General features: G+C 39.6%; 3 protein-coding genes, 1 non-coding gene and 1 pseudogene across 5 annotated transcripts; 1 reads left to right on the forward strand and 4 right to left on the reverse strand.

The window, feature by feature from the left end:
• Window positions 1–2,539: 2,539 nt before the first annotated feature.
• Window positions 2,540–8,659, reverse strand: LOC147333870 (uncharacterized). The gene is made up of 2 exons (XM_086270964.1): window positions 8,454–8,659; window positions 2,540–3,811 (listed from the first exon to the last, which is right to left on the reverse strand). Exons 1-2 carry the CDS (start codon window positions 8,520–8,522, stop codon window positions 3,065–3,067), a joined length of 816 nt encoding a protein of 271 aa, XP_086127090.1. The 5' UTR covers window positions 8,523–8,659; the 3' UTR covers window positions 2,540–3,064.
• LOC147333871 (U6 spliceosomal RNA) lies at window positions 4,311–4,418 on the reverse strand. Its single transcript, XR_015128682.1, has one exon. It is a non-coding gene; the product is annotated as a U6 spliceosomal RNA (small nuclear RNA).
• On the forward strand, window positions 4,426–4,498 carry LOC147333872 (U6 spliceosomal RNA; annotated as a pseudogene).
• Window positions 8,660–8,887: 228 nt separating the features above from the next.
• Window positions 8,888–14,749, reverse strand: LOC147333873 (P2Y purinoceptor 14-like). 2 transcript variants are annotated; one of them, XM_086270780.1, is made up of 4 exons: window positions 14,271–14,749; window positions 10,956–11,064; window positions 10,592–10,851; window positions 8,888–10,399 (listed from the first exon to the last, which is right to left on the reverse strand). In XM_086270780.1, exons 2-4 carry the CDS (start codon window positions 11,058–11,060, stop codon window positions 9,754–9,756), a joined length of 1,011 nt encoding a protein of 336 aa, XP_086126906.1. In that variant the 5' UTR covers window positions 11,061–11,064; window positions 14,271–14,749; the 3' UTR covers window positions 8,888–9,753. The 2 variants fall into 2 exon arrangements, with proteins under 2 accessions (XP_086126906.1, XP_086126895.1); XM_086270769.1 differs by lacking the exon at window positions 14,271–14,749 and having other exon boundaries at window positions 10,956–11,118.
• Window positions 14,750–19,546: 4,797 nt separating this feature from the next.
• Window positions 19,547–21,567, reverse strand: LOC147333874 (uncharacterized). The gene is made up of 3 exons (XM_086270627.1): window positions 20,905–21,567; window positions 20,478–20,760; window positions 19,547–20,350 (listed from the first exon to the last, which is right to left on the reverse strand). The coding sequence occupies exons 1-3, from the start codon at window positions 21,318–21,320 to the stop codon at window positions 19,679–19,681; spliced, it is 1,371 nt and encodes a 456-aa protein (XP_086126753.1). The 5' UTR covers window positions 21,321–21,567; the 3' UTR covers window positions 19,547–19,678.
• Window positions 21,568–25,946: the final 4,379 nt, after the last annotated feature.

Consider the following 25,946-nt stretch of genomic DNA (forward strand, 5'->3'; position numbering starts at 1 on the left):
TGGGCATCCAGTGGAAGTATGCTGTAGATCAAAATCCTTCTGAATTAGCCATCAAACACCTTAAAACTCAGGAGATGATTTTGGAATTTTTGGCTTATCAATTCACAGGTTGACTGCTGTTAGCGTCTCTGCTGGAACTTTTAACTGTGAACCTCTTAGATCCAGTATTCAGAATTGGTCATCTTGCAGAAGATAAAAGGGAAGACCCCATCTTCTCCTCACTTTTATACTGACCCCACCCCCACATTCATTTAGGTTGTTGACATTTAATCATCCAAAGCCAGCCGCCCGCCTCTCTCTCTCTCTATCATCATATATAAACATTGAATCACACATGGAGAGATAGATATATCGATATAGATATATCTATATCTATATCGATCTATATCTATAATTCATGTTACAATCAGTTTATGTGATTCTACTTCAATTAGATTTGGGGAGAGGGGTTCACATGAAGATTCATTTTAACATTAATCCCTTATCAATTCAATTACAGAGATAGAAATGCTTGGAACACCTGCATATTTCTGGAGCTAAAAAAAATAAGTCTGGATTGATATTTCCTCTTAAATCAGCACTGTCAGTGACTGATTGTAACATCCTGAAGCAACAATTATTCTTTCATTAAACTTTATTAAAACACATCTGGCTCACTGCAGATTTCCTGTCGAGGTCATTACATTTTGATGATCTTGATTTCATGTTGGTTGAAGCTGTACAGCTCAAGAAAACAGCTAAGAGTTTAACAGAAGGAAGATTTAAAACAGAAAGCAGTGAAATATTAACCTGTATGTGTCACCACCACCATTGAACATCATCCTCATCTTTTAGTGCAGCTTCTTCAGTTATGCTGAAGAAGCATTTACCCAGAAAACAACACGAACCCTGAGGACGCGTTCCCAGTGGTTACCACCTCATCAGCTGTTATTTGGTTCATTGTAGCTCAAGCTACACACACACACACACACACACACACACACACACACACACACACACACACACACACGGAATCTACCTGTAGTCACGTGTCTCGGTTACTCTTCTCTTAAATGTTCCTCTCCAACAGAAGCTGTAATGTCTCCAGTCAAAGTCTTGTCAGAGTGTGGAAACCTGCTCTGCTCACCCTCAGTCGGTTTCTTTCAGTGTTTATTAAAACGCTCAGAACATCATCTTACATAAATGTGTCCATTCCTCTGACCTGTGACTGTGGCTGCTGAGCAGATATTGGAATGATGCTCATAACGTTATTGGTTATTGCTCCATGCTGATATTTCTGCATTTAGTCAGCAGCAACAGGAATACTGACTCAGCAACATAAACATCAGCACACTGACCAAAGTGTTGTTCTCTTTGCAGCCTTAAAGATAAAAGTCAAGAGGAAACTGAAATAAAAAAAAAGTCATTTCTCCATCAGTTATGATACATGAAGCTTCAGTGAAAGCTTGAGTAACAACTCTGATAGACGTCACCTTCATCTCTCCAGACTCCGCCCTGTTCTCTCAGGAGTACCTGATAGTTTTGTTTCTGCCACCTGCATGAGCCAGTATGATCGTGTCCAAATTCATGGGCTGCATCCTCCTGAGGACCCGGCCTTCGCGGTCTACGTGGGCCGGGTCCTCAGAAGGTCGGGTAGGCCGGAAGTAAACGGCCGTGAAATTGGACGGTCTAGCCTTCTGATTAGCGTCACCGCTGTCTCGGTGGAGTTTAATAAACTCAGCCGTCTGCTCCTTGCTGTCTAAAATATAACAGGACACTGGCATAAATTCTCAACCGTCTCTCACTTCTGTTTAATCAGTTTTTTGTTTGACGTTTATTCAGCTGTGCGAAAATCCCGGAGGAACCCACCCGGGGGATTAATAAAGTTTTATTTTATCTAATCTAATAACTTTAATCTCAGCCAAACCGATTTACTCACGAACAAATAAAACACTGAAAAAAGCCCAACAATAACATTTTTAGGTTGTCTAAGTTACTTATATATTACGTTTAACCGGAGTAGCGAAAGTCCGCGGTGATCTGAAAATGATGTGCAGGGAGTTGGGCCGTTCTCGGCGGCTTCAGTGACCCTCGAGCTCCCGACTAGCTATCGAGCTGGTGGGTAGCAGATGCTCCGAAAACGTCGAAGCACTTTTGCAAATATGCGTTATCTTGATAAACCGAGCAGATATTTAATGTTTACACAGCTACTTTCTCGCCTGAAAATGTTAAAAGTTTATTTTGTGACCCAGAAAGAATAATCAGAGTAATAATAAAACTTAGTAGCGGCCGCCATTGTTGGAAACTGGAGTTTGGCTGGGCCGCGCTATGAATTCTGGGATATGGTGGACCACACAGGACACACCCGACCCATCCTTCAAATTCGGGGAAAAGGAGGATGCATTTGTCGGCTGCATTCGGAGGAGTCTACGAATTTGGACAGCCTTCGGCGCGTCGCTGTGACGGAATCGGTCTACAAATGCGGCCTCAGGAGGATGCAGCCCATGAATTTGGACACGACCTATGACTGTGGAACACTGCATAAAAGAAACAGGAAGGATTCAAAAAGAAAACCTTTATTTAGAGAGGATATCTTAATCCAGGTGCAAATACAAAGCATAAAAGCTCACCTTTAAAGACTCTGTATAGACCTAAATTAAACAAATCAGAAGAGGAAACATGAAGAAAAGAACACAAGAAAATAATCAGCAATAAAAGACTTAAAAGTAAATCCCTAAACAACAAAATAAAATCAAAAACGGTTAAAGCAGCAAAAACGATTAGAACAATAAGCTTCAACTAAGAAAAGGAGTAAAATGAAATCAGTTAAGATCAACATCAGTCTACCAAACAGGCCCCACAAGTGTTTCAGTCATTTCTTTATCAAGCTGACAAAACTTAGTTTGAAATCAGAAGCATTAAAAAGGAATTTTAATCATTTGTCAAATAAAAAACTCCATACCCTTCATCCGTTTTCCTGCTTGGGCTGGACTGAGGTCAGTTTTGTCATCAGACGGTGAGTCTGAAGGTCGTGCCCACAAGTCAGTTCTTATTGCCCCTGCTACAGAAGCAAAAGCTGAAACCTCTACACAGGCTGTTGATTCCCAGCCTCAGCTTTCTTTTGCATTGCTCTCTTGACCAGTTTATCTCTCCACCTGTGACCAAGGTTGTGATTGTACAGAAGGCTTCGATCAGGGAACACGTCCCCACAGCGACTGCACGGGTACCCGGTGTGAGAGAGTTGATGCTCCTTCAGGCTGTTTTGCCAAACAAACGTTTCCCCGCATGTTTCGCACCAGAACGGTCTCTCTCCAGTGTGCACACGCCTGTGGAGGTTTAGACTGGACCGCTGAGTGAAGGTTTTGTTGCACTTGTCGCACCAGTATGGCTTCTCTCCAGTGTGCCTACGGCGATGGGTCTTTAGGGCCCCCAGGTATGCAAAGGTTTTGTCACACAGGTCACAGCTATATGGTTTCTCTCCAGTGTGCAAACGTTGATGGCCCCTGAGGGAGCCGGACTCTGTAAACCGTTTGCCACATTCGTCACAAACATAGGGTTTCTCTCCAGTGTGGACACGGAGATGCTTTTTCAGGGTATCTGAAAGTGCAAAGACTGCGCCGCACTCTTCACAGTTGTAGGGTTTTTCTCCTGTGTGGATGCGCTGGTGGACTTGTAGAGTGATTAAAGTGTTGAAAGCTGCTCCACACTCATCACAGCTGTGTGGTCTCTCTCCGGTGTGAATTCTCTGGTGAAGCTTTAAATTGTGTTTTGACTTAAAGGTCTTGTTGCAGTCCTGGCACTGGTGCACACCACATCCAGTCTTCTTCTGTTTCTGAATAAACAGCAGACAGAAAGAGAGAGCAGTGATGCTGGAGTCAATGAAGGAACAAAAAAAGTAAAACAAAAGCACTCAGAGAGATCTATACTAAAACTGTGATGTTTTATGGTGTTTTTATTAAACATGCTGAGGTCAGCAGTGTTAACATGGAAATTCTTTGTGTAATATCTTAATCTTTGTGTGTCAGTGTGAAGTCCTACTTCTGTTTCGAAAAATAATGTTTTAAATACCCCAAACAAAAAAAGTGCCTGTAGTGTTTTCAACAAGGATGTCGGTGACCCCAAGTTAAACCACAAATGAAGACCCTGGAGTTTAGTTGCAGCTTATTTAATTGTCTCCATGAACATTTGGTGAAAACTGAAATGACAGAAAATAAACTCCATCTCAACAGGTAGAATCGTGTTTACATCAATAAAGAGCATTAATCTCACTAAAACATTCATGTTAGCAAAATATGCAATAATATCCAAAGCTATCTGTATAAACTGTCATATAAGGTAACTTACACTTCACAAATTTGCGTGTCATCCTTGCGCAGGGGCCATGCTAATCTTCTCTGTATCGTATCCAATATAGCGTACGCACTTGCTGAAGCAAGCACTGTTGTTTCGCTTGTTTCGGCAAGCGCGTACACTAAATTGGATACGATACAGAGAAGATTAGCATGGCCCCTGCGTAAGGTAACTTACAGCGTTCCAGCCTGATAATTCAGAGTAGATGGCATCTGATTACATCTCCATATTGCCTTTAGCATGTGAAGTAGTGATGCGCGAATCATGAACGAATCGTTCAATACTCGAGAATCACTTTACTGACTCCTGAATCATGATTCACAAGCCCAACTGACTCACTGACTCATCCCTGTTGCTGTTAGCAGCAATGTATCTAGCTTATAATTAAAATTGTGGAGAAAAACACAACATCCAGTATCTTAACAAAAAAATTTCTGCTCTGAACTGGAAGAAAAAACCCTGAAGCTCACATCAAGACAATAGCTCCTCGGTTCACAGTAGCATCGCTCTGTTAACATAGAACAGCACATTTGAGCTACTCACCCCCTCCCCCCTGTGTTGAATCGTAGAGCAAACGAATCACTCACTCACCCCCTCCCTCATTCTTCTTCTTGGTTGGCAACCAATGTTAAGGCGCATTACCACCCCCTGGCTCACAGCTCAGTGGACATTTAAATGAGAAAATATATATTTGACATATTTAAGGAAAATACTAATAAAATAAAAATAAACAAAATAAATGTTTATTAAGCAATTTTGATAGGAAATTGCTTAATTTTAGAAATGTTTTTGCTCTTTTTTGCTCGATAAAATAGTTGTTTTCTTTTAGAATCATTCATCTTAGCAGTAGGATTTACATGCAAAGAGAAACAAATTAAGTTTGAGTGAAAATGTACATTTTTTTGCACTCTCTGGTCAACTGACTCAGTGACTCAAAAAACGCGATTCACTTTGGTGAGTGACTCATTAAAACTCGATTCAGTAAAAAGAATCAAATTTACCATCACTAGCATGGAGCCTGTTTCTCAGCAAAAACTGAGTGCTTGACCAAAATCGGAAGTGTGCCGTCAGAAAAGGAAATACATTTTAGCGATATTTTCCTTTTATCTAAAACGTATGTAAAGAATGAATTATTCATTTTAACAACACATTAATTTTTTTATGAAAAATCCTTTCATAATTATTACCGTAGTTATAATTTCATAATAATTATATTATTAAACTTAACTTATTTATTCAGAAAACTGTATTAAGGGCAACAGTACCTATTATGAATATTATAATATTAAATATACAAAGTTGGCAGGTGATCCTTTATCCTAATCAGTGTGACGCTGACTTTACATGCTAAAATGGTATATATATATATATATATAATTTTTTTTATCTTTACACATATGACTGGGGCAGAATTCTTTGAAATCTTTGGCTTCAAAAAGCTGCAGTGTCTAACTTTATGGGTCACTGTGTGTCAATGATAAATTGTATTTAGTAGTCAGTATAATCTTTTAGTGATACAAGTTTGCATATGGTAGAATACTGCATGTAGTTATTTGTATTAGGAAATATTCAACCATGTATACTTAGAGGCATATAATCAATTGTGTAGTGATAGGATGTGTGATCTTTAGCAGGCTACAAAGGCTTGGTGTGGAATGCACACCTACATCCTGGGAGTATGGGAAGAGGTCGTACCTTGTCTTATTGTTTTACAGTAGGATTAACGTAGCTATATCTGTTTTAGTCTAAGTGCTTTTTGTTTTGATGAACTGCTGGACTTCGAGACCAACACACACACACACACACACACACACACACACACACACACACACACACACACACACACACACACACACACACACACACTTTCTCAGTCTGGAGGCTGCAAGAAGTTCTGTGTTTCTCTTCTCTGAGTCTTTACTGAAGAAGTGTTTTAGAATATATTTCTTAACACTGTGACATCGTAATGTGTTGTAATGAAAAACTAAAAGGTGTGTAGCACAGCTCTCTCCATGCCCTTTCATATCATGTATTACTCGATATGGTTGTTTGAAATTATATTTCAAGGTTAACTTTGACCTTGCTCACTAACAGTGAAGGCCAAGGTCAAATGCTTAGCTAACCTTGGTACTTGTGTCCTTTAAGGTCTAGTATATTGCTGTGACATTTGACTATCATTCATAAAAATTTGTACATGATATAAAGCTTTTTTTTTTCTATTTCCTGGCTGTAAACAACAGTGAACACTGAGCTGAAATGAGATGAGTGTCCTGGTCCTGTTGTCAATTATTATTTTACTAATGAACGTCAATACATTAACTTTGTTTTCTCTCATATATCCATTTGTCACATGTTCTATCACAAAGTAGGAAATCTGTTGAAGTCAAGCCTGCTTTGGTTCTGTACACAAACACTGTTACCTTGTCCTCACAGCTACTGGCAGAGAGCGAGTACCAGAAATGGAAAACAATCTAAGCTCCCCGTGAGCCGGGGCCTCCGTGGATTCCCTCTCACGGTTCATAAAGAGCTTAATGTGTACAGAATAAAGCCGTAGCTGATGTTTACAAAAGTAATTTTTACAGAAAGCTGGGCTGCAGCCGAGTGGATTCCAGTGCTTCAGAGCACCACACAAAGGCCAAAGGTGGAGGCATCTGCTTTCTTCTTCACTCAGTGTTTACACATCTCTGCATTTAATCATTACTAGACACTCCCCCGGTGAGTATTAGCTCTTTTCCATTAGTACCCACTCGGTTTGGGTTGGCACGGCTTGCCATGGTTTTCAGTGTTTTCCATTAGGTGGCAATCTGAAAATATCACATCAACAGATTAACCAATCGATGTCGTCCAGTCATTGGTGTCACCTGATGATTCATGAGAGCGCCTCCTTCAATGATGGAAATGACTACACACAAAAACAACAATGTGTTCCCAGAGTCTTGTGGTCAGAGATATTTTGCACAAAATTATTTACAAAAATCTTTTGGTTTGAAAAGTTACAAAACTCATTTCAGAACTACGCAACATATTTATGACGACTGGACTGAAGACCTCGGTGTTCCTCTGTCTGAGGACCAATCGTCAAACTGTTTGTCCAATATTCAGAAAGGCTCAATAAATGCCAGATATAAACTAATCTAGTTTAAAGTCATTCACAGATTACATTTTTCTAAACTTAACCAGATCTATAATTCTGTATCCCTCTCATGTGACAGATGTAATATCGGTGAAGGTTCCCTTGCACATCTATTTTGGCATTGCCCTGTCTTGAAAGCTTTTTGGAGTCAGCTTTTTACGTGGTTTTCAAACCAATTTAGGAAAAAAGTACCACTTGATGGTACACTGGCTATACTTGGATCCTTTGCATCAATCAAATCTTTTTCCTTTTCACAACAGATAAATACAATGGGTATGCTGGCTGCAAAGAAACTTATTCTTTTACAGTGGCGGTCTTCTTTGGCCCCGTGTTTAAAAGGTGGCTTAATAAGATGGTGTCTGTGGCCAGGGAACAGATAAGATTTGATAGAAAAGGGAAACTGGCAAGTACGATTTGGCAGCCATTTCTAGAATTCCTAAAAACTAACTAATCATAATTCATGCCTCACACTCCACGTGAATTTTCTTATTTTATTTTATTTTACTTTTTATTTAGTTAACATTGTTATAATTTTCTCTTCTTATCGCTCCTTTTTCTTTTTTTTCATGCTAATAAGTTCACAAATGTCAAATGTAGTAATTGTCCTCAACTGAATCTGTATAAGCATGCTGTGTTTAACTTAAAAGCAAATAATAATAATATTTATGACTCCAATTTGAGCCCATACTCTCTGTTATCTGCACACCTGCTGAGCCCTGCACGATGACCCCGCGGGGCTTATCTGGATCATTAACATCATTATCACGGTCATTACTTTCCCTCGTGTTTAAGGCTGCATCACCTCGACACAAGCTACCGTAAAGAAAGCACAGAACAAATCTAATAACTCCCACGGCAGTCAGGGTGCGTGTCTGCGATGCCTGTTGCAAGTTAGCTGTTCAGAGTCAACTGTACACGGTGTTTCTGCCGTGTATTCTTCCACCCACACCGAGAAGGGTCAGATATAAACCCCCGCGTCCTGCTTACTGACCTGGGCTCCTGAGGAGGTGGCGGAGGCTCCAGCAGTCTGCTGCTCTGGCTCCTGGCTCTCCTGCATCATTCCGGTCCTACAGTGTGAATCCAGCAGCAGCGCACTCGGTCTATGGCAGGAAAGCACACCGGACAGCTGATATCTCCAGCGCGTTCTCGCGAACTCACCAAAAAGCGCGTGCCGGAGAATTAAGAGCCGCCCTCCAATTCCCGTTAATGTGATAAAGACGCAGATCCCGCGGTGTTTGCTTACCGACACAAAGGCATTTTCATGACAGGAGCGCTGTACTCAAGGTTTTTAAGGTTTCACAGACTCGAGGTTCAGAATTAGAGTTTAAAGAAACAACTTCAAATAAAACTTTTAAAGTGAGAAGTTTCTTTATTTAAATAATAAAAAAAATCCGAGCAAAGCTCAAAATCTGTGTACATGTCCAGAAAAGACAAAGAATCACTACAGTAAGAGCACATCTGCTCTCAGAGATAATGAGATCATAAAATCAGGTAACAGTTAAAAGGCAAAAATACAAACTTTATTCTAATTTAATCAGAAGGAAAACAGTGCAGAAAATTATCAGACAAGATTAGATTCTTCAGACTCATGTGCAGCTCTTTGTTCTCATGCAGATTATTAGTGTAGCTAATCATAAAGGTATAATTCTACCCCCCCTTAGCTCACTAGTGCAAGATGTATGATTAAAATATATTTAAATACATCTAAAGAATAATACACTTCTTATGTGGACTGGAGAAGTAAATGCTCCAGAAAAAAGCATCAGTGTGGGAGTCACAAAAGGGTGCAGCTTGATCAACGTGGACATATTATTGTTTGAAAGAACCAAAAAAAAACATTAAAACATTAAATTGGATTTTAGCTTCAGTGCAGAACAAACCTGTGAAAGCATCTGTGGAAAAACAGTAAAGAAGCAGAACAAACTGGAAATCTTAGATATTTTCTTTATAAGCATAAGCAGTTTTACATTTTACAAGCTTGGATTTTCATAATGAAATATACAGATTACTGCTGAAAGATAAAAAGCACATCTGGATATGTGTAAATGTTAAAACTGTTTCCAGAGACAGATATTTAATGATGTGCTTTGTTTGTATGAATCTGACCACACACTCGTTCACTTTGTTCATGCTAAAGCTGAATGCTAGCAACATAAACACTGACACTATGTGTTTGTGCTGAGTTCAGCCTCATGTTGATATCTGAGCACAGAAGAAGTCCTGTGGTTCATGAGGACGGGGATCCATGATACTGGTTTCACTAATCGGACTCTCAAATGCTGTATGTTGCCTTACATCACTGGTGTTGAAGTAGTGATGTCCAGCTGCTCCCTGCTGCTCTCGCTCTCCTCATTTGCTTGTTGGATGTTGGTCCTCCTGGACGCCTTTCTCACCTGAGCTCGAAAAGTCTTACAGAGGAAAAAGTAAACAACAGGGTCCAGACAGACGTTGAAAACTGACACCATGGCGGCCGCCTCCTGCAGGTAGTACAAAACTCGACCCACAGAGCAGCTGTTCGAAAGAAACACAAAGGGAAGACGAACCAGGTGATACGGGACAAAGCAAACGCAGAAGATGCTGACCAGCACCAACATGTTCCTGCGAGACTTCACCAGCTTCTCAGAACCAGAGGAGGCCAGCTGCCTCTGCTGTGACTGCAACACCCTGCGGGAGATGCTGTAGTAGAAGAAGACCATGGATATGAAGACCAAGAGGACAATGATTGCAGAGAAGGTGTGGAGGATTTTGTACAGCAGGCTGACTGATGAACTAAAGGAATCAACACAGTAATTAGAGGTCAAAGGTTCCTTGGAGCTGATAAAAAAGCTGATAAAAGTGATTGTTGGAGCCAGGAGAATAACCCAGGTGATGACAGAGATGATTCTCGCAGTTCGTACTGTTCGTACAGTTCCTGAAGGATGTACGATTTTCCGATACCTGCAGACAGAAGAGGAAGGAGGCAGAATACAACTTCACTAATCACAACAGTGCCAAAACTGCAAAAGTAAATACTGAGCCAGAAAAAGGTACATTCATGCTTTTGTGAGGAGCACAGGGTGTGTACTTAACCACTTAATCTAGTTTTTACGTTGTCATGAACTACAGTCTGAAATCAGTAAAGATTCTTACCTATTGGCAGCGATGTACGCCATAAATATGATGCTGGCGTACATGTTGAGGAAAAAAGCAGAAGCTCCAACTGTGCAGTGGAGCAGCTGAACCATGGCAGAGCTGCTGATGTAGTGGGCGATGCGCAGTGACAGAGAGAGGCAGAGCAGGAAGTCAGCAGCTGTCAGGTTCTTCAGGTAGACCATCAAGCTGCTGGATGCCTGCTGCCGAGCCCGACAACAGTAAAACTTCATGATGAAGCCATTGAGGGGTAAACCCACCTGTAGAGACACAGAGAGGACGAGAGAACAGGACGTTTGTAGATGCACAGAGAACCTTAAACCAGTTCCTTAAAAAACCCACAATCTGATTATTTGAAACTTACCAGAAACACCAGACTGTAGACCAGCATAAAGAAAGGGTTGGCTGATGTGTCGACATTACCACAGTTCTCGTCCGAAGCCGATGTCTCGTTTTTTGAGTAAATCATGTTTCTGGACATGAAATAAAAAACACTTAATAAAACACTCTTTAAACTGTATATAAATGCTAGGTTTCTCTTTGAAACAATATTTATTCATAGCATTTTAGTTATCTGTTAAATCAGTGTCAGACAAACTTTAAATATTATGCTACATCTCTCTTTGAGACAGTGGTTTTGAAATATGACCTCTTCTGGTGAAGGTTTAGACAGTTAATTAAATTTAGTTTCTATGTGATGCACCCATATGTTCTTGTAGTGTTGAAAGTAAAATTGAGACACTTAAATGCAAATACAGAAATCACTGACACCATCTTTTGTGTACAGTCTGTAGTTGTGGAAGGAAGCATTGATTAGTAAAGATGAGTCAACCCTCTCATGAATCTTATAAGAATCCATTAAGCACAAGCTGAAGCAGTGAGCTGTAGGCAGAACCTGGACTCATCGCTGAACATAACGTTCCTCTATATGTTCACGTTCCAGTGCACATGGTACTGACACCAGGCCTGGCGGTGAAGGGCAGTCATGGCAGGCTCCCTGGGACCCTATGAGCTGGAAATTTAGACACATGAACCAACCTGTTCATGTGTCTAACTCTTTTCCCCCACACGGTAACACACCCGCCGTAGGTCAAACTCTGGTAATTGGTGATTCTCTTCTGAGATATGTGAAGCTAGAGACACCGGCAACCATAGTCAATTGTCTTCCAGGGGCCAGAGCAGGCGACATTGGGGGAATTTTAAAACTGCTGGCTAAGGGTAAACGTAAATTCAGTAAAATCATAATTCACGTCGGCAGTAATGACACCTGGTCACGCCAAGGTCACTAAAATCAATATTGAATCGGTGTGCAACTTTGCCAAAACAATGTGGGACTCTGTAGTTTTCTCTGGTCCCCTCCCCAATCAGACCAGGAGTGACATGTTTAGCCGCATGTTCTCCTTAAATTGCTGGCTGTCTGAGTGGTGTCCCAGAAACGATGTGGGCTTCATAGATAATTGGCAAACCTTCTGGAGGAAACCTGGACTTGTTAGGAGAGACGGCATCCATCCCACTTTGGATGGAGCAGCTCTCATTTCCAGAAATATGGCAACAATTGCACGAGTGCTGCTGATTGGCAGATGAAGAATAAAGTAGTTGTGGTAAACCAATCACATGAACAATTTAAGATGACATTTTAAATTGGTATATAGGAGGCCACATAAAACCAGAGTAAAAAAAAAGCAAAAAAAGTTTGGAAACCACACACACACACACACACACACACACACACACACACACACACACACACACACACACACACACACACACACCCTGAAGACAAAAAAGGAGGAACACACACATGTAAAGGAAGCTATTACAGTTTTTTCTGATTGCTTAAGCACATTTTTTGTAACTATTGGCTAATTGGGCTTTCATCAAGTCAGCAAGGAGGCACAGAAAAGAAGATCAGACACCAGATCAGACTAGGGAGGATAAGAAAGACAAACACAACAACACTCCCCTATGTAGCTGGTGAAAAGCTCAAGAGAGTCTGCAGAGAGTGAGGAACGCTCAGACCTCTACATTGGAGAGACCGAGCAGCCACTTCATAAACACATTGCACAACATAGAAGAGCCACCTTTTGTTCCACCTCCACCTGCATCTAAAGGTCAAAGGTCACTCTTTCGAGGATGCCAGTGTGCACATTTTGGTCTTCTCTGACCAAAATGTGAGTAAAAGAAGCCATTTATGTCCACTGTGAACAACCATCTTAGTTATGCTGCAATAGGTGTAGACTGCTGGGGGGATTCGCATGATGCATTGAGTTTTTCCTTTCCAGTCACCTTTCTCACTCACTATGTATTAATAGACCTCTCTGCATTAAATCATACTTGTTATTAACCTCTGTCTCTCTTCCACAGCATGTCTTTTATCCTGTCTTCCTTCTCTCACCCCAACCGGTCGCAGCAGATGGCCCCGCCCCTCCCTGAGCCTGGTTCTGCCGGAGGTTTCTTCCTGTTAAAAGGGAGTTTTTCCTTCCCACTGTCGCCAAAGTGCTTGCTCATTGGGGTCATATGATTGTTGGGTTTTTCTCTGTATGTATTATTGTAGGGTCTACCTTACAATATAAAGTGCCTTGACGTGACTGTTGTTGTGATTTGGTGCTATATAAATAAAACTGAGTTGAATTGAATGAAGAGGCTTTCCAGAAGATTTATTGCCAAGAAGCAAAGAAATAGTCAACCAAATACAAAATTTTCCACGTTATGTGTAACCTTTATATATATTTATATGTTTTCTTTGTTTTTTTTTGCTGTTTTCATTTCTTTAAAGAAATGTAAAGTTGTTTCTTATGTTTTTGTCTCTTTTGACAAGTGACTTAAGTTTACATGTAATGAAATGTGCTATATAAATAAAGTTGTGTTTGATATTACAGGCTCTTGGGAAGAAACCAGAGCAGTATGAGTGATTTTCTTAGGAAATGTCATATACTCAGTTTTCAGAAGTTTTATTTCCACAGCTTTAAACTAGTTCATAATACTGCAGCTCAACTACTAAAAACTTTTGTTTACTTCTTCCCAATGTCTTTCTGTTTTTCCATATTTGTCACACTTAAATATTTCAGATCCTCAACCCCATGTAATATTAGACAAAGACATCCTGAGTAAATACAAAACACAGTTTTTAAATGATGATTTAAAAACACAGTGCTGTATGTACGTGGATCATCACTACTGTGTATCACAGTGCAACACAAAGCCAGTTAAACCTCAGGGATATCATTCCCTCCAAGTAGGAAGAATTAATCAGAGGCAACATCACGAATAGGAAGTTTAGCAGGTGGTCACAGAGCTGTTCTCTCTGTAATTCCCTCCTGACTGATTTTTTTCTGGTTTCCTTATCACTTGTAGCTTGAGCCAGTACATATGGACCATAGGTTTTTTGTTCTCTTGACGGATGAAACCAATAAAATTAGTGCCATGGATCATAATGACTGTCTTCAAACATTATCAACATATTTAAGTATAAGGTAGTTCATCAGTGCACTCAGCACCAGGACATCCTCAGCCTTAGTCACAAAAAGACTTGTAATCATATATTCATATTAGTTTCATGAACACTGGCAGAAGAAAGCTGATTATTTTTGTTCCTTAAGTGAGGATGGGTTGAAAATATCTCTTTCCCCCCCCTAAAAAAGTATTAAAGATGTGAGAATGAGAAACTATCAGGACTCACCTCTGGTTCTGCAGCTTTCTGTAAGGAAGTAAAGTTGCTTTGGCTGTTCTCAGAGTGATGGTATGACTGTAGATCAGGAAATATACAGTGACATGGTTCCTCTTTGTCTTCACTGTTAAACTGTCAGAACATATTTCCACTACAGATGAGTCATCTTCTGATCAGCTATTGCTACACTTCTTATTTTAGCGCTGACTCACTTTATTACCACTGATGGATTTTTTACTAATGTCCTTCACTACGGTGGCCCCTAGAGACAAAGCACGTACAAACTCCAAAACACTTACAAAATCCAAAACACGTGCAAAATCCAAAACACATGCAAGCTCCAAAACACTTACAAAATAAAAAACACATGCAAAAGACAAAACACGTACAAAATACAAAAAACATGCAAAATCCAAAACACGTACAAAATACAAAACACGTGCAAACTCCAAAGCACTTACAAAATACAAAACACGTGCAAACTCCAAAACACTTACAAAATAAAAAACACATGCAAAAGACAAAACACGTACAAAATCCAAAACACATGCAAACTCCAAAGCACTTACAAAATACAAAACACGTGCAAACTCCAAAACACGTACAAAATCCAAAACACATGCAAAATACAAAACACATGCAAAATACAAAACACGTACAAAATACAAAACACGTGCAAAATCCAAAACACGTGCAAAATCCAAAACACGTGCAAACCCCAAAACACGCGCAAAATCCAAAACACATGCAAAATCCAAAACACAACGGAAGTGCTCCAGGACGCTAGGGGCAGTGTTGAGCTTTTGTTACCTAGTAACTACACAAGCCAGGAAGTACCAATGACCGGATTTGGGGTCTGCAGCCTTAAAGGCCGATTATGTCACAGCGACACGACAAAGACTGTCCCAATTCAAAGGCTGCTCGAAATGCGGCCCTCAAATGCGTCCTTAATTTCCCTGAATTTTAAGGATGGGTCTGTGTAGCCTTCATGGCCCAACATATCCCAGACTTCATAGCGCGGCGGTGGTTTGGATAATTTTGCCGAAAAAAAACGGCGGAAGCGGAGCGGACGAAGAGTAAACTTCCAGAAGTAAGTACTGAATATTATGTCACTTATTTATGCGCAAATGTTTTTATAATGAAGAACATTAAAACATTACTGTTGGCAACATGTCGGGAAAGTTATGTGACATTAGCGACGTTTGTACTAACTTGGTTTTAAAGCCTTCACTTCAAAATATTCGCCGTTCAATAGCTGACTTTAATCTTACAGAGAATGTGATGATTTTATGCGTAATTAAAGTCAGTCATGTCAGTCAGCTGACGGTTCACTCCTTAAGCTGAAAGAAAGATGCTTTAATCACAGGAGTCACACATGTGTCCACTGTACCATCTGGGAACTCTTCTTGTTTAGCACTCGTAATGACACAAACACTAAATCCTCCTTCTCTGGTGCTGTTTTGTAGCAGTGTGTACACCTGAGACTGTCACCTGTCTGTCTGTCCTGCACTCTCTCTTTGTTTCTTTCTCTCTGATTGTGGAATAAAAGTATGAACATGTATTTATAAGTCACACTTGTGTTTGAATCCTGCAGCTTATCACACATTTGATTTCTATGTGTGACACCTGCAAGTGTCCAGAGTGAGAACAGACTGAGGGACCCACTGCATTACATCATCTGTGAGGCTTTGCACCCCTGATGATCCACCAGGACAATCTCAGCAGTATGTGAGGAAGAGGAGGAGGAAGAGCCAGCAGCAGCTGACAGATGGAGAGAATAGACAGACTGTTCCCTGTTTGTGAAGGACTGCTAGAAAAGTTTAAAATAACTAATTGTCTGTCCTGAATCAGTCTTATTAGGTAATGTTCAAATAATTTTATCATTCCAGTGTTTCCAGTGTGGGAGAAAGTACTCAGGGCCTTCAAGTTACGCACTATGAAAGGCAGCAACAAGTTTAATGTTCAGAAACCTAAAGTCTGTATCAGCAGCAGAATGGAGCTAAAAATAAATGTTTGTTTCAGTTCTATGAAGCTTTGAGTATTTTGGATCAGTAGCACTGCTGTGTTTGTTGCATCATATTGCTGTAATTGTTTATATGCTTTATATATTCTGAGGTAAGTTGATCTATAGTGTTACATCATATTCTATAAGGATGTTATGTGTTTGTATACTTTCTGCCCAGTTTGACCCATTTAGCAGACGTCAGCCTGTTTAAAGCTCTGATATCTATTCTGTATGACTTAAAGCAGTTATGACATGGTCTGATTTTCTCACCCAATAAAGGAATATTTAATACATCAGTCTACTCTTCATTTTATCAGAAACATATATATACTATTATATATTGTACATATATTTATTAGTTTCAGATGTAGCCATTCTTGTATTTTGCTTGTTTACATTATTGTATTTTGCACAACTCTGTTGCTTGTGAAGCTCGCACACAAGAATTTCACTCACATGTGCTGTACCAATGTACCTGCACATGTGATGTGACAATAAAAGTGATTTGATTTGAAACAGCTCACAGCTTGTACATTTTCTTTTTACACATGTATGTAAGCATTTGAGCCAAATTTAGTAATGCCAACATACTGAAGGAACAACATTTGTCTCTTATATATGATACACCTATATATGCACTGTCAATATACATTTTGAACCAGCTGCAGATGTCAGAGTAACAACTGACTGACCCCCACATAAAGTGCGTTACAGTAGTCCACAGGGGAAGAAATAAAAGCATGGATCACGGTTTCAAAGTGCTGCCTAGAAAGAAACGATTTCACTCTTGCCAGTCGCCTTAAATGATAAAAATGGACTGGTCCAACTTAAAACCAAGGGCAGTAACAACAGGTTTAAAATAAACCTCCAGGGGTTCCAAATGAAAAGAAGAGGACTCACAGGGGCCACTGGGTCCAAACACCAACAAATCTGTTTTCTTTTCATTCAAATTTAAAAAGTTTAGAGCCAACCAAGCTTTAATGTCATATAGGCATGTCAAGAGAGGTTTTATTCAGATGCCATCCTTCGACTTCAGTGGCAAATAAATTTGGCAGTCATTCCTATATACTTGTCTTTGAGTGAAGATTTAAGGTGGTAAGACATGTAAATAACTGCAACTTGAATCTGTACTGAAGCTCAGTATTTGACAAAGAGTTCATGTTCACTGCTGTAATACCTAATAATGACTAATATAATAACCATAATATTGTCCATATTATATTTACATTACCAAAGTGATATGACTTTAGTCTCATGAACAACATTAGCTAATTGTTATTTACTAGCTAATCTTAAATGACTGTTCAGTACAGAAATGAAGCCCAAAAATCATGTTTTACTGTCCTGTGGTCTCAGCCTCAGATACTTATCAAATCACACAAAGCTCTTGTAGAAACAAACAAACAAATGAAAAAAAATATGTTCTCCTTCATTTCTGTCAAAAAAAGTTGTATGACACGTTTCCAGCTCTTAGTATCATAGTTGCTAGGCAACCTGGGAAGCGCAACGGAGACTAGAGCCCATGTGTTTGCAACAAACTTGCCGTTTATTTTACAAATCGAGCTCAACACTGCCCCTAGCGTCCTGGAGCACTTCCGTTGTGATTTGGAGTTTGCATGTGTTTTGAATTTTGTACGTGTTTTGGATTTTGCACGTGTTTTGGATTTTGTACGTGTTTTGGATTTTGCATGTGTTTTGGATTTTGTACGTGTTTTGGATTTTGTACGTGTTTTGTATTTTGCATGTGTTTTGAATTTTGTACGTGTTTTGGATTTTGCACGTGTTTTGGATTTTGCATGTGTTTTGGATTTTGTATGTGTTTTGGAGTTTGCATGTGTTTTGAATTTTGTACGTGTTTTGGATTTTGTACGTGTTTTGGATTTTGCACGTGTTTTGGATTTTGTACGTGTTTTGGATTTTGTACGTGTTTTGGATTTTGTACGTGTTTTGGATTTTGCATGTGTTTTGGAGTTTGCACGTGTTTGGAATTTTGTACGTGTTTTGGATTTTGCACGTGTTTTGGATTTTGTATGTGTTTTGGAGTTTGCATGTGTTTTGAATTTTGTACGTGTTTTGGATTTTGCATGTGTTTTGGAGTTTGCACGTGTTTTGAATTTTGTACGTGTTTTTGATTTTGCACGTGTTTTGGATTTTGCATGTGTTTTGGATTTTGTACGTGTTTTGGATTTTGTATGTGTTTTGAATTTTGTACGTGTTTTGAATTTTGTACGTGTTTTGAATTTTGTACGTGTTTTGGAGTTTGCACGTGTTTTGGAGTTTGCACGTGTTTTGGATTTTGCATGTGTTTTGGATTTTGCACGTGTTTTGTATTTTGTACGTGTTTTGGATTTTGCACGTGTTTTGTATTTTGTACGTGTTTTGGATTTTGTACGTGTTTTGGATTTTGCATGTGTTTTGGATTTTGTACGTGTTTTGAATTTTGTACGTGTTTTGAATTTTGTACGTGTTTTGGAGTTTGCACGTGTTTTGGAGTTTGCACGTGTTTTGGATTTTGCACGTGTTTTGGATTTTGTACGTGTTTTGGATTTTGTATGTGTTTTGGATTTTGTATGTGTTTTGGAGCTTGTACGTGTCTTGGATTTTGTACGTGTTTTGGATTTTGTATGTGTTTTGGATTTTGTACGTGTTTTGGATTTTGTATGTGTTTTGGAGCTTGTACGTGTCTTGGATTTTGTACGTGTTTTGGATTTTGCATGTGTTTTGGAGTTTGCACGTGTTTTGGATTTTGTATGTGTTGAGGAGTTTGTGCGTGCTATTTGGAATTTGTAAGTGTTTTGGAGTTTATACATGCTTTGTCTCTAGGGGCCACCGTACTTCACCACTTCATCACTACATCTAACATGAGACAGCACCTGCAGCCAATTCAAATTGCATGTGAAACCAGTGTCATGAATCCCAAGACTTTGTGAACAACTCAAATATTTCCTCAGCTTACAGATCGGTCAATTGATGATGCTGGGCGAGGGATGCAACGAGGATGATGTAAATCAGGGTTCAATATTACAGTTTTTCTCGATTGCTAAAAAACATTTCTTGAAACTACGCCTCATATCCTCACAACAGTAAACACAAATCCATAACATCTCACTCAATTTCCCAAACATCCTATTTCCAGGTCAAAATGAAGCTCTACACCCAAAACTATTCACTCCTGCTGAAAAACCAAACTTTGCCCTCAGACATCAAACACAAGCCCTCAAAAACACACACACTACAACAGAGTTTTGCACACTGGTACAATTAATTCAAAACAATAGCTCCAAAACAAATAGGTTGCTTATGGTTCTCCCCTTCAAAACCCTTGTCACATGATAAACACAAAAGACGCAACCAATGTATGTACAGTGGCACATTGTCATTCATGTACTATACAGTACAACACACACCAGAAACATTATCCCACCTCAGCATCTTGTCTTTGGTCTGGGTCAGGCCAGAGAATCTCATCCACATCACAGGCTATATTGGCCCCAGCCAGGCAGTGGGGGTAAAATCCTCTTGCATGCCTGATCCACCCCTGGCATGCATCTACTGATATGTCTAGGCAGGCCTCTTCCATGGCCTGAAGGAGGTGAACACGGACATAAGGTTCTCGGTCATACACTTTCCACCGCCATGCCGAAAATAACTCCTCTATCGGGTTTAGAAAGGGAGAGTATGCAGGCAGAAAGATATTAGAAAACCTTGGGTTATTGGTAAACCAGTCACGAACCAGAGCAGCGCGATGGAAGCTGACGTTATCCCACACAACAACGTAGTGAGGCTGCTCTGGCTGTGCTGGTTCCCTGTAGTCCAGCTGGAACATATGTTGTCTTAAACCATCAAGAAAAGCAAGGAGAAGCATAGTGTTATAGGGTCCTAGTACGGCATGGCGGTGGAGTACCCCTCGTTGGCTGATGGCTGCGCACATAGTGACATTCCCCCCACGCTGACCAGGGACATTTACAATAGCCTGATGGCCAATTATGTTCCTCCCCCTTTTCCTTCTTTTGGTCAGGTTAAAACCTGCCTCATCCACAAAGATTATTTCATGGGGAACAGGCCGTCCTTCAATCTCAAAGATTCTCTGCAAAACACATAACACAGTAGAGTCAATCGGTACCCTGAACCACAGTTCAAGAGTGCTGAAATGGCAGCATAAACTGCCATGCTGTGATGGTACACAATACTTTATACAGTATCAAAACTCATACCTGAACATATTCCACACGTTGGTTTTTCACTCTGTCAGAGTTTCGTTCGAAAGGGACTCGGTATGCCTGTTTCATCCGGAATTGATTCTTTCGGAGGATGCAGTCAATTGTGGAGAGGCTGATGGCATTTATGCCTCGAAAAAGATGATCATCCTCAATCACTCTCCTTTGAATCTCTTGCAGGCGGATTACATTATTTGCAATTACCATGTTTACAAGTTCCCTCTCTTGCTCCTCCGACAAAAGCCTTAACCTGCCTCCACCAGGTGGTCGTCTCTGTGTCCTACAAAAATAGAAGCACTCATTACTGTAACTGTCACACATTCATTTTACAGGAAAATAATGGAAACATACTGAAACTCAAGACACATAAGTTCAGTAACTTAAACGTTACTGTACAAAGCAGTCTTACTGCAAGTACACCTACCTGTTTTCCTCCCTGAAGGTTCTGATGATGGAGGCAACAGTGAAGCGACTCAAATTTCGTTGTACTCGTTGCCCAGCCTCCCTCATAGTCATCCCATGGACAAGGACATGGTCAACTAAAGTGGCTCGAATTTCATCCGAGACTGACTGTCTTCTTGCCCTTGCTCTTCCCCTTCCTTGTCGCCGTCGTTCTCCACCTCCACCTCCTTCACCACGTCCTCCTCCTCCTCCACCTCTCCCTCCTCCTCCACCACCTTCCTGTTGTCCTAGACCACCTCCTCCTCCTCTTCCACCACGTCCTCCTCTTTCACCACGTCCTCCTCTTTCACCATGTCCTCTTCCTCCACCACGTCCTCCTCCTTCAACACGTCCTCTTTCTCCACCACGTCCTCTTCCTTTGCATCTCTTTGGATCCATTGTTTCAAACCTGAATGAGCTGACTTTGGCCCTTTTATCTATCCATCGCAGGTTCTGATTGGTGTGTGCTAAATTTTGACTCCTAGTGTTTCCACCTGGTTAATTGTGTGCTAATTGAGCTCAAGCTATGCTGACTTAAGTTAACATTATTGCATGCTAGTGCTTTCTAAATGACTACATGGTGTAAGCACTGTAAAATGTAGGGATTTGTGTGTAGAGTTTTGCAGTAACAGTTCACCAAATTTGAGTCATGTGTCAAAGAAGGGAATAGTGTTTATAGTTCAGGGAAATGGGTGAGCTTTTTGAACAATAGCGTTACGGTTTTGAAATTTTAGTTTAGAGGCCTGGTTATAGTGTTTAGGCAATCGAGAAAAACTGTAAAGACCAGCTCGAGCTACAGCTCCCCCAATGTTCCAAGAGAACGAAAGATAAATCTTGTGAACATTCATTCTTGTTAACTTTAAATTTGATGTCATCATATACTTGAGAAAAAAAATGCAGATGTTTTAGCATTATGGATAATGCTATTAACTGACATATGTTAGTATCTTGTCATTTTAGGTTTTCTTATTTTGTTTAACAGGCAACAGACGGACTGAAAAGGACCACAATATTGTTTTGCCCTCCAGGTGGGCACGTCTCAGTAGCTCTGACATTACATGAAAATTATGAATATCAGTGAGTCTGTGGGTTTGGTGGGATTGGATAGACATGTTGCGGGAGCAGGTGGTAATGGTCAGAAATTACATTGGAGTGGTATTTAAATGAATAGTTCTGAGCAGGGCTCTTATTGCTCTTCCTGACAAGCTACAAGCTCCCCTGACACCACTTACAGTCTCCTTACTCTTTCAGGTAGTCACCCTGTGTTCCTCCCTCTTCTTTAGGCAAAATCCAAAAATGTCCTTCCACATTCCTCTTCTTAACACTGCACCTACCGAACACCTCTTCAGCTGCAATCCTCAAAATCTAAAGTCATCTTCAGTACAATAAGTGTGAGCCCTGGTACAGGAGTAGAAGTGGAAACAGGAGGGAAAGAAGTCACCAACACCTGTGATGTTGCAATGAGCTTGACAGAGTGGCAAAGTGGAAGCGATCTAAATCTTGGATTAGTCACCAACACTTGGGAAGCATACATATGTGCAGTAAATGCATTATTTTCTTTCTTTTTTATTTTAGAGGGTTGATTGTTACTGATAATGTCTTGTAAATGATACTATTTGATAATGTGTCATTTGTTTCTGCTGGGACAGTCATTTGTCAATGACTGACGTCTTCTGTTCTCACCGTGGAGCAGCATTATGAAAAGATTTCCGTGTTGAGAAATCTCACTGTAGTTTCACACATCAGTTCAGTGGAAACAGCAGGAGGAAGTAGCTGGTGTGGTGCAACATATGCAACATACAACATAGAAACAAAAACACGCAAGACATAAAACTGTTTTTAAAGGACGAGCTGACACAGAAAAACTAAAAAGACATGTCATTAAAATCAACTCTGAGTTTGATTCAAAAGTCTGTGTGATTAAGAGCAGTTAAGGGGTCATGTTTTCTTGTGTACAGACACTGACCATCCAGTGGTGACTGAGTTGCTGAAGACTTTATAAGGATTTAGTGAGTAAACTAACCACACTCAATATCTATAAGTTCTAAAAAGCCCTTAAAAGGCGATAAGTGCACACATGTAGAGGTCACATTGGTCACTGCAGCGGTCATGTTGTTCAAGGCGAGCTGCACCTCCCAGTGCATGTATGTTGGTGGGACCAGAGCTTTATACAGATTAGAAAACAGTTTGGTTAGTTGCAACCTTGGAACTGCATTTAGAACATTTAGTGTTTAAAATACAAGTTTTTAAACCATTTAAATAAATGTAGATAATAATTCTAATGGCTGATTCTAGAGTCTAATACTTAAAATAAACCTTAGAATTGCTCAGATGCTTTCTAGTGTAGAACGTAAGTTAAGCATGTTTCTGAATTTTTGTTAGGTTAGCAGGATATAACCTAACATATATGTAAGGTTATATCCCGCTAACCTAACACTTACGCTCTCAGTTTAATGACATAACTGTAGATTGACACAGACTTGTCATTTTCCAATCAGTCGGTTGCTGCTAATTCACGAGTTAAAAACAATACAACAATACAACAGTGCAACATGTACCAGAAACTATGTTTGAGTCATGATGTGAGTGCTTAGTGCTCTGGAATACAACTCTTTGATCAGATGTCATTTAGAATAAGCTGTCGATCTTTAGGCCCACAGAAACGCTGATGCAGGAAGTTTGGCTCTCTGAAAGCAGCTGGGCATCTAGTGGAAGTATGTTGTGGATCCAAATCCTTTTGAATTAGCCATTAAACACAGTAAAACTGTGAACCTCTTAGATCCAATCTTCTCAATTGCTCATCTCGCAGAAGATAAAAGGGAAGACCTCTTCACTGGAAAAAAAGGCCATGTTGGATTTACTTGATTCAATAATGGACATTTGTTGCACACAAATGTTTTGGCAGAAAATTAAACAACTGAGTTAAATCAACACAACTTTTTCATATTCAATAAACCTGTGCATTTTGTGTTCCTAAAACACGATTGAAACATGTTCAGATGGAGTAAGTTGAGCTCTTGGGATGTTTTAATCCTTCACAATTTTGTCATTTTATTTCAACACTATTCAATAACTTTTGCCCCAATACTACTTGGTCACTTAAATACTACATGTTGTCTTCATATTACATAATGTTCAACAAAGTCTAGATCCTGGTTACCATAAAAATTGAATGGATTTACAATGACTACCATCCTCCGGGTTGCAGGAGGGCTGGGAAATAACCCTGAAATGATAGGTTATGAGGCAGGGTACACCCTGGACACCTCACCAGTCTTTCACATAGAAACAAACAACCATTTCACAGGTAATTTAGAATCACCAGTTAACCCTAACTGCTTGACTTTTAACTGTGGGAAGAAACCAGAATACCCAGAGAGAAGCCACTGCAAACTAGCCAGAATGTGGATTTGAACCCAGGACCTTCTTACTGTGAAGCAACAGCACTAACCACCATGCCAACAATCTAGGAAACACACGAAAGCTATGATTTCTTGTATTTGATGCAGAATTTTTTTGTTTTTGTCCTTGACAGGTTAATCCACAATAAATAGCAACAGCATGCACGTGGTGTGTGTAGTTTTCTGCCTCTTATAACTCCACTGATTTACCTGCAGTTTGAAATCTTGTGCGATCTTGTGAATTTCATGAGTTCAGCAACTAACCACTCTTACTAGATTGTATCAGGTCGTCTCAACAAGAACAAATTAAGTTTTTGAATTCCATGCAAATCCTACATGATTTAATTACATTCATAGAAACATGAAATTATTGTGTTCAAATTACAAGTTAGACTTTTTTAATGTAACAACCACCCAACTTACTTTTTTTGGTATACCAAAAAAAGTAGAGGCGGCTGCTCGACTTGACTGAGATGGATGCCTTCCTGAAACCACGATCTAAAGAGCGTGAGTCTGAAACCCGTGCAGTGTCACGGGATTTAACATTGATATATTATTGACTTACTTCACTTGAACATGATATGAACAATTTAATCTACACTCTCTGCATATCATGTAGTTTCTACACTATATAGTTACACTTAACTTTAAAGCATGAGGCAATTGTGTTAAATACACGCAAGATGCTTACATAAATCCAAGAGCTGGCCAATCCACACACACACACGCACGCACGCACGCACACACACACACACACACACACACACCACATTCCTTCAAGTTGTTTAATCATATAAAATCCCCTCAAAACTTAACTCTCTCTCTCTGACTTACATGACTTAACAAAGTTTAAACTTTTAAATGTTAAAATCACTTCATTACATTTTCTTTGTTATTCTCAGCATATTAAGCAAATTTAAATATTGTTATAAGGTCCACTCCATCTGTCTTTTAATTAAAGTAATTTTGACATACAACCTATTCTGGTGGAGGTTACTGAAAATTATTCTGACATGATGAGGAAACTTTGGTATTTCCACACACACAGCATCAAGGGAATAACATTTTGTAAATGTTTGTGTGCGGTTTGTCACACAGTGTTTTTTGTGTTTTTAAATGTACAGCTGCTGTATCTCTCAGACATAGACAAAGATGTAAGACAGACAGGAGTGGAGAGGAAGAAGAGACGTTATATTTAAAGGTAAGGAAACCGTTCACTTCTCACTGGTTTTTGATAAACTGCAGCTTTAAAGACTACATGTAGTGTCATCATTGTTTTTATTTTTTATTTTTATTTTTTTAACTTTTTATTTTCATTTTTTAAATTGAAAACGAACAACAAACAAACAGAAACAAACAATAAAAGACATTTACAGTTATGGGACAGAGTAGGTATCATCAACTAGCCAAAGCTTGACTGGCCATTATGACCAAAAAAAAATAAAAAATTCTCAGGAACACACTCTAGTGTCTTTATCTTTCAAACATAGCCTCAACCCTCTGAGGACCGAACACAGAAAATACGGGCGTATTAATAATAATAATAATAAAAAATAATAATTATAATAGTAACAGTATTGGTAATTACAGAAATTTAAAACAAAACAAAAAAACAAAAACAAAA

This window comes from Aulonocara sp. 'chitande type north' Nkhata Bay, linkage group LG3 (assembly GCF_057382095.1).
Source record: "Aulonocara sp. 'chitande type north' Nkhata Bay isolate Kocher_YH1m ecotype deep benthic linkage group LG3, A_spYH_male_GT1.1, whole genome shotgun sequence".
In the NCBI taxonomy this organism is placed as follows: domain Eukaryota; kingdom Metazoa; phylum Chordata; class Actinopteri; order Cichliformes; family Cichlidae; genus Aulonocara; species Aulonocara sp. 'chitande type north' Nkhata Bay.

Excerpts from the sequence above, each read along its gene's own strand:
- LOC147333873 (XM_086270769.1), bottom strand. The coding sequence starts at position 11,072 with ATGTCCAGAAACATGATTTACTCAAAAAACGAGACATCGGCTTCGGAC. Across the intron at positions 10,852-10,955 it reads TCTACAGTCTGGTGTTTCTG|GTGGGTTTACCCCTCAATGG; the intron begins GTAAGTTTCAAA and ends GTGTCTCTACAG. Across the intron at positions 10,400-10,591 it reads GCGTACATCGCTGCCAATAG|GTATCGGAAAATCGTACATC; the intron begins GTAAGAATCTTT and ends TTCTGTCTGCAG.
- LOC147333870 (XM_086270964.1), bottom strand. The coding sequence starts at position 8,522 with ATGATGCAGGAGAGCCAGGAGCCAGAGCAGCAGACTGCTGGAGCCTCC. Across the intron at positions 3,812-8,453 it reads CCACCTCCTCAGGAGCCCAG|AAACAGAAGAAGACTGGATG; the intron begins GTCAGTAAGCAG and ends CTGTTTATTCAG.
- LOC147333874 (XM_086270627.1), bottom strand. The coding sequence starts at position 21,320 with ATGGATCCAAAGAGATGCAAAGGAAGAGGACGTGGTGGAGAAAGAGGA. Across the intron at positions 20,761-20,904 it reads ACCTTCAGGGAGGAAAACAG|GACACAGAGACGACCACCTG; the intron begins GTAGGTGTACTT and ends CTATTTTTGTAG. Across the intron at positions 20,351-20,477 it reads AACGTGTGGAATATGTTCAG|AGAATCTTTGAGATTGAAGG; the intron begins GTATGAGTTTTG and ends TGTGTTTTGCAG.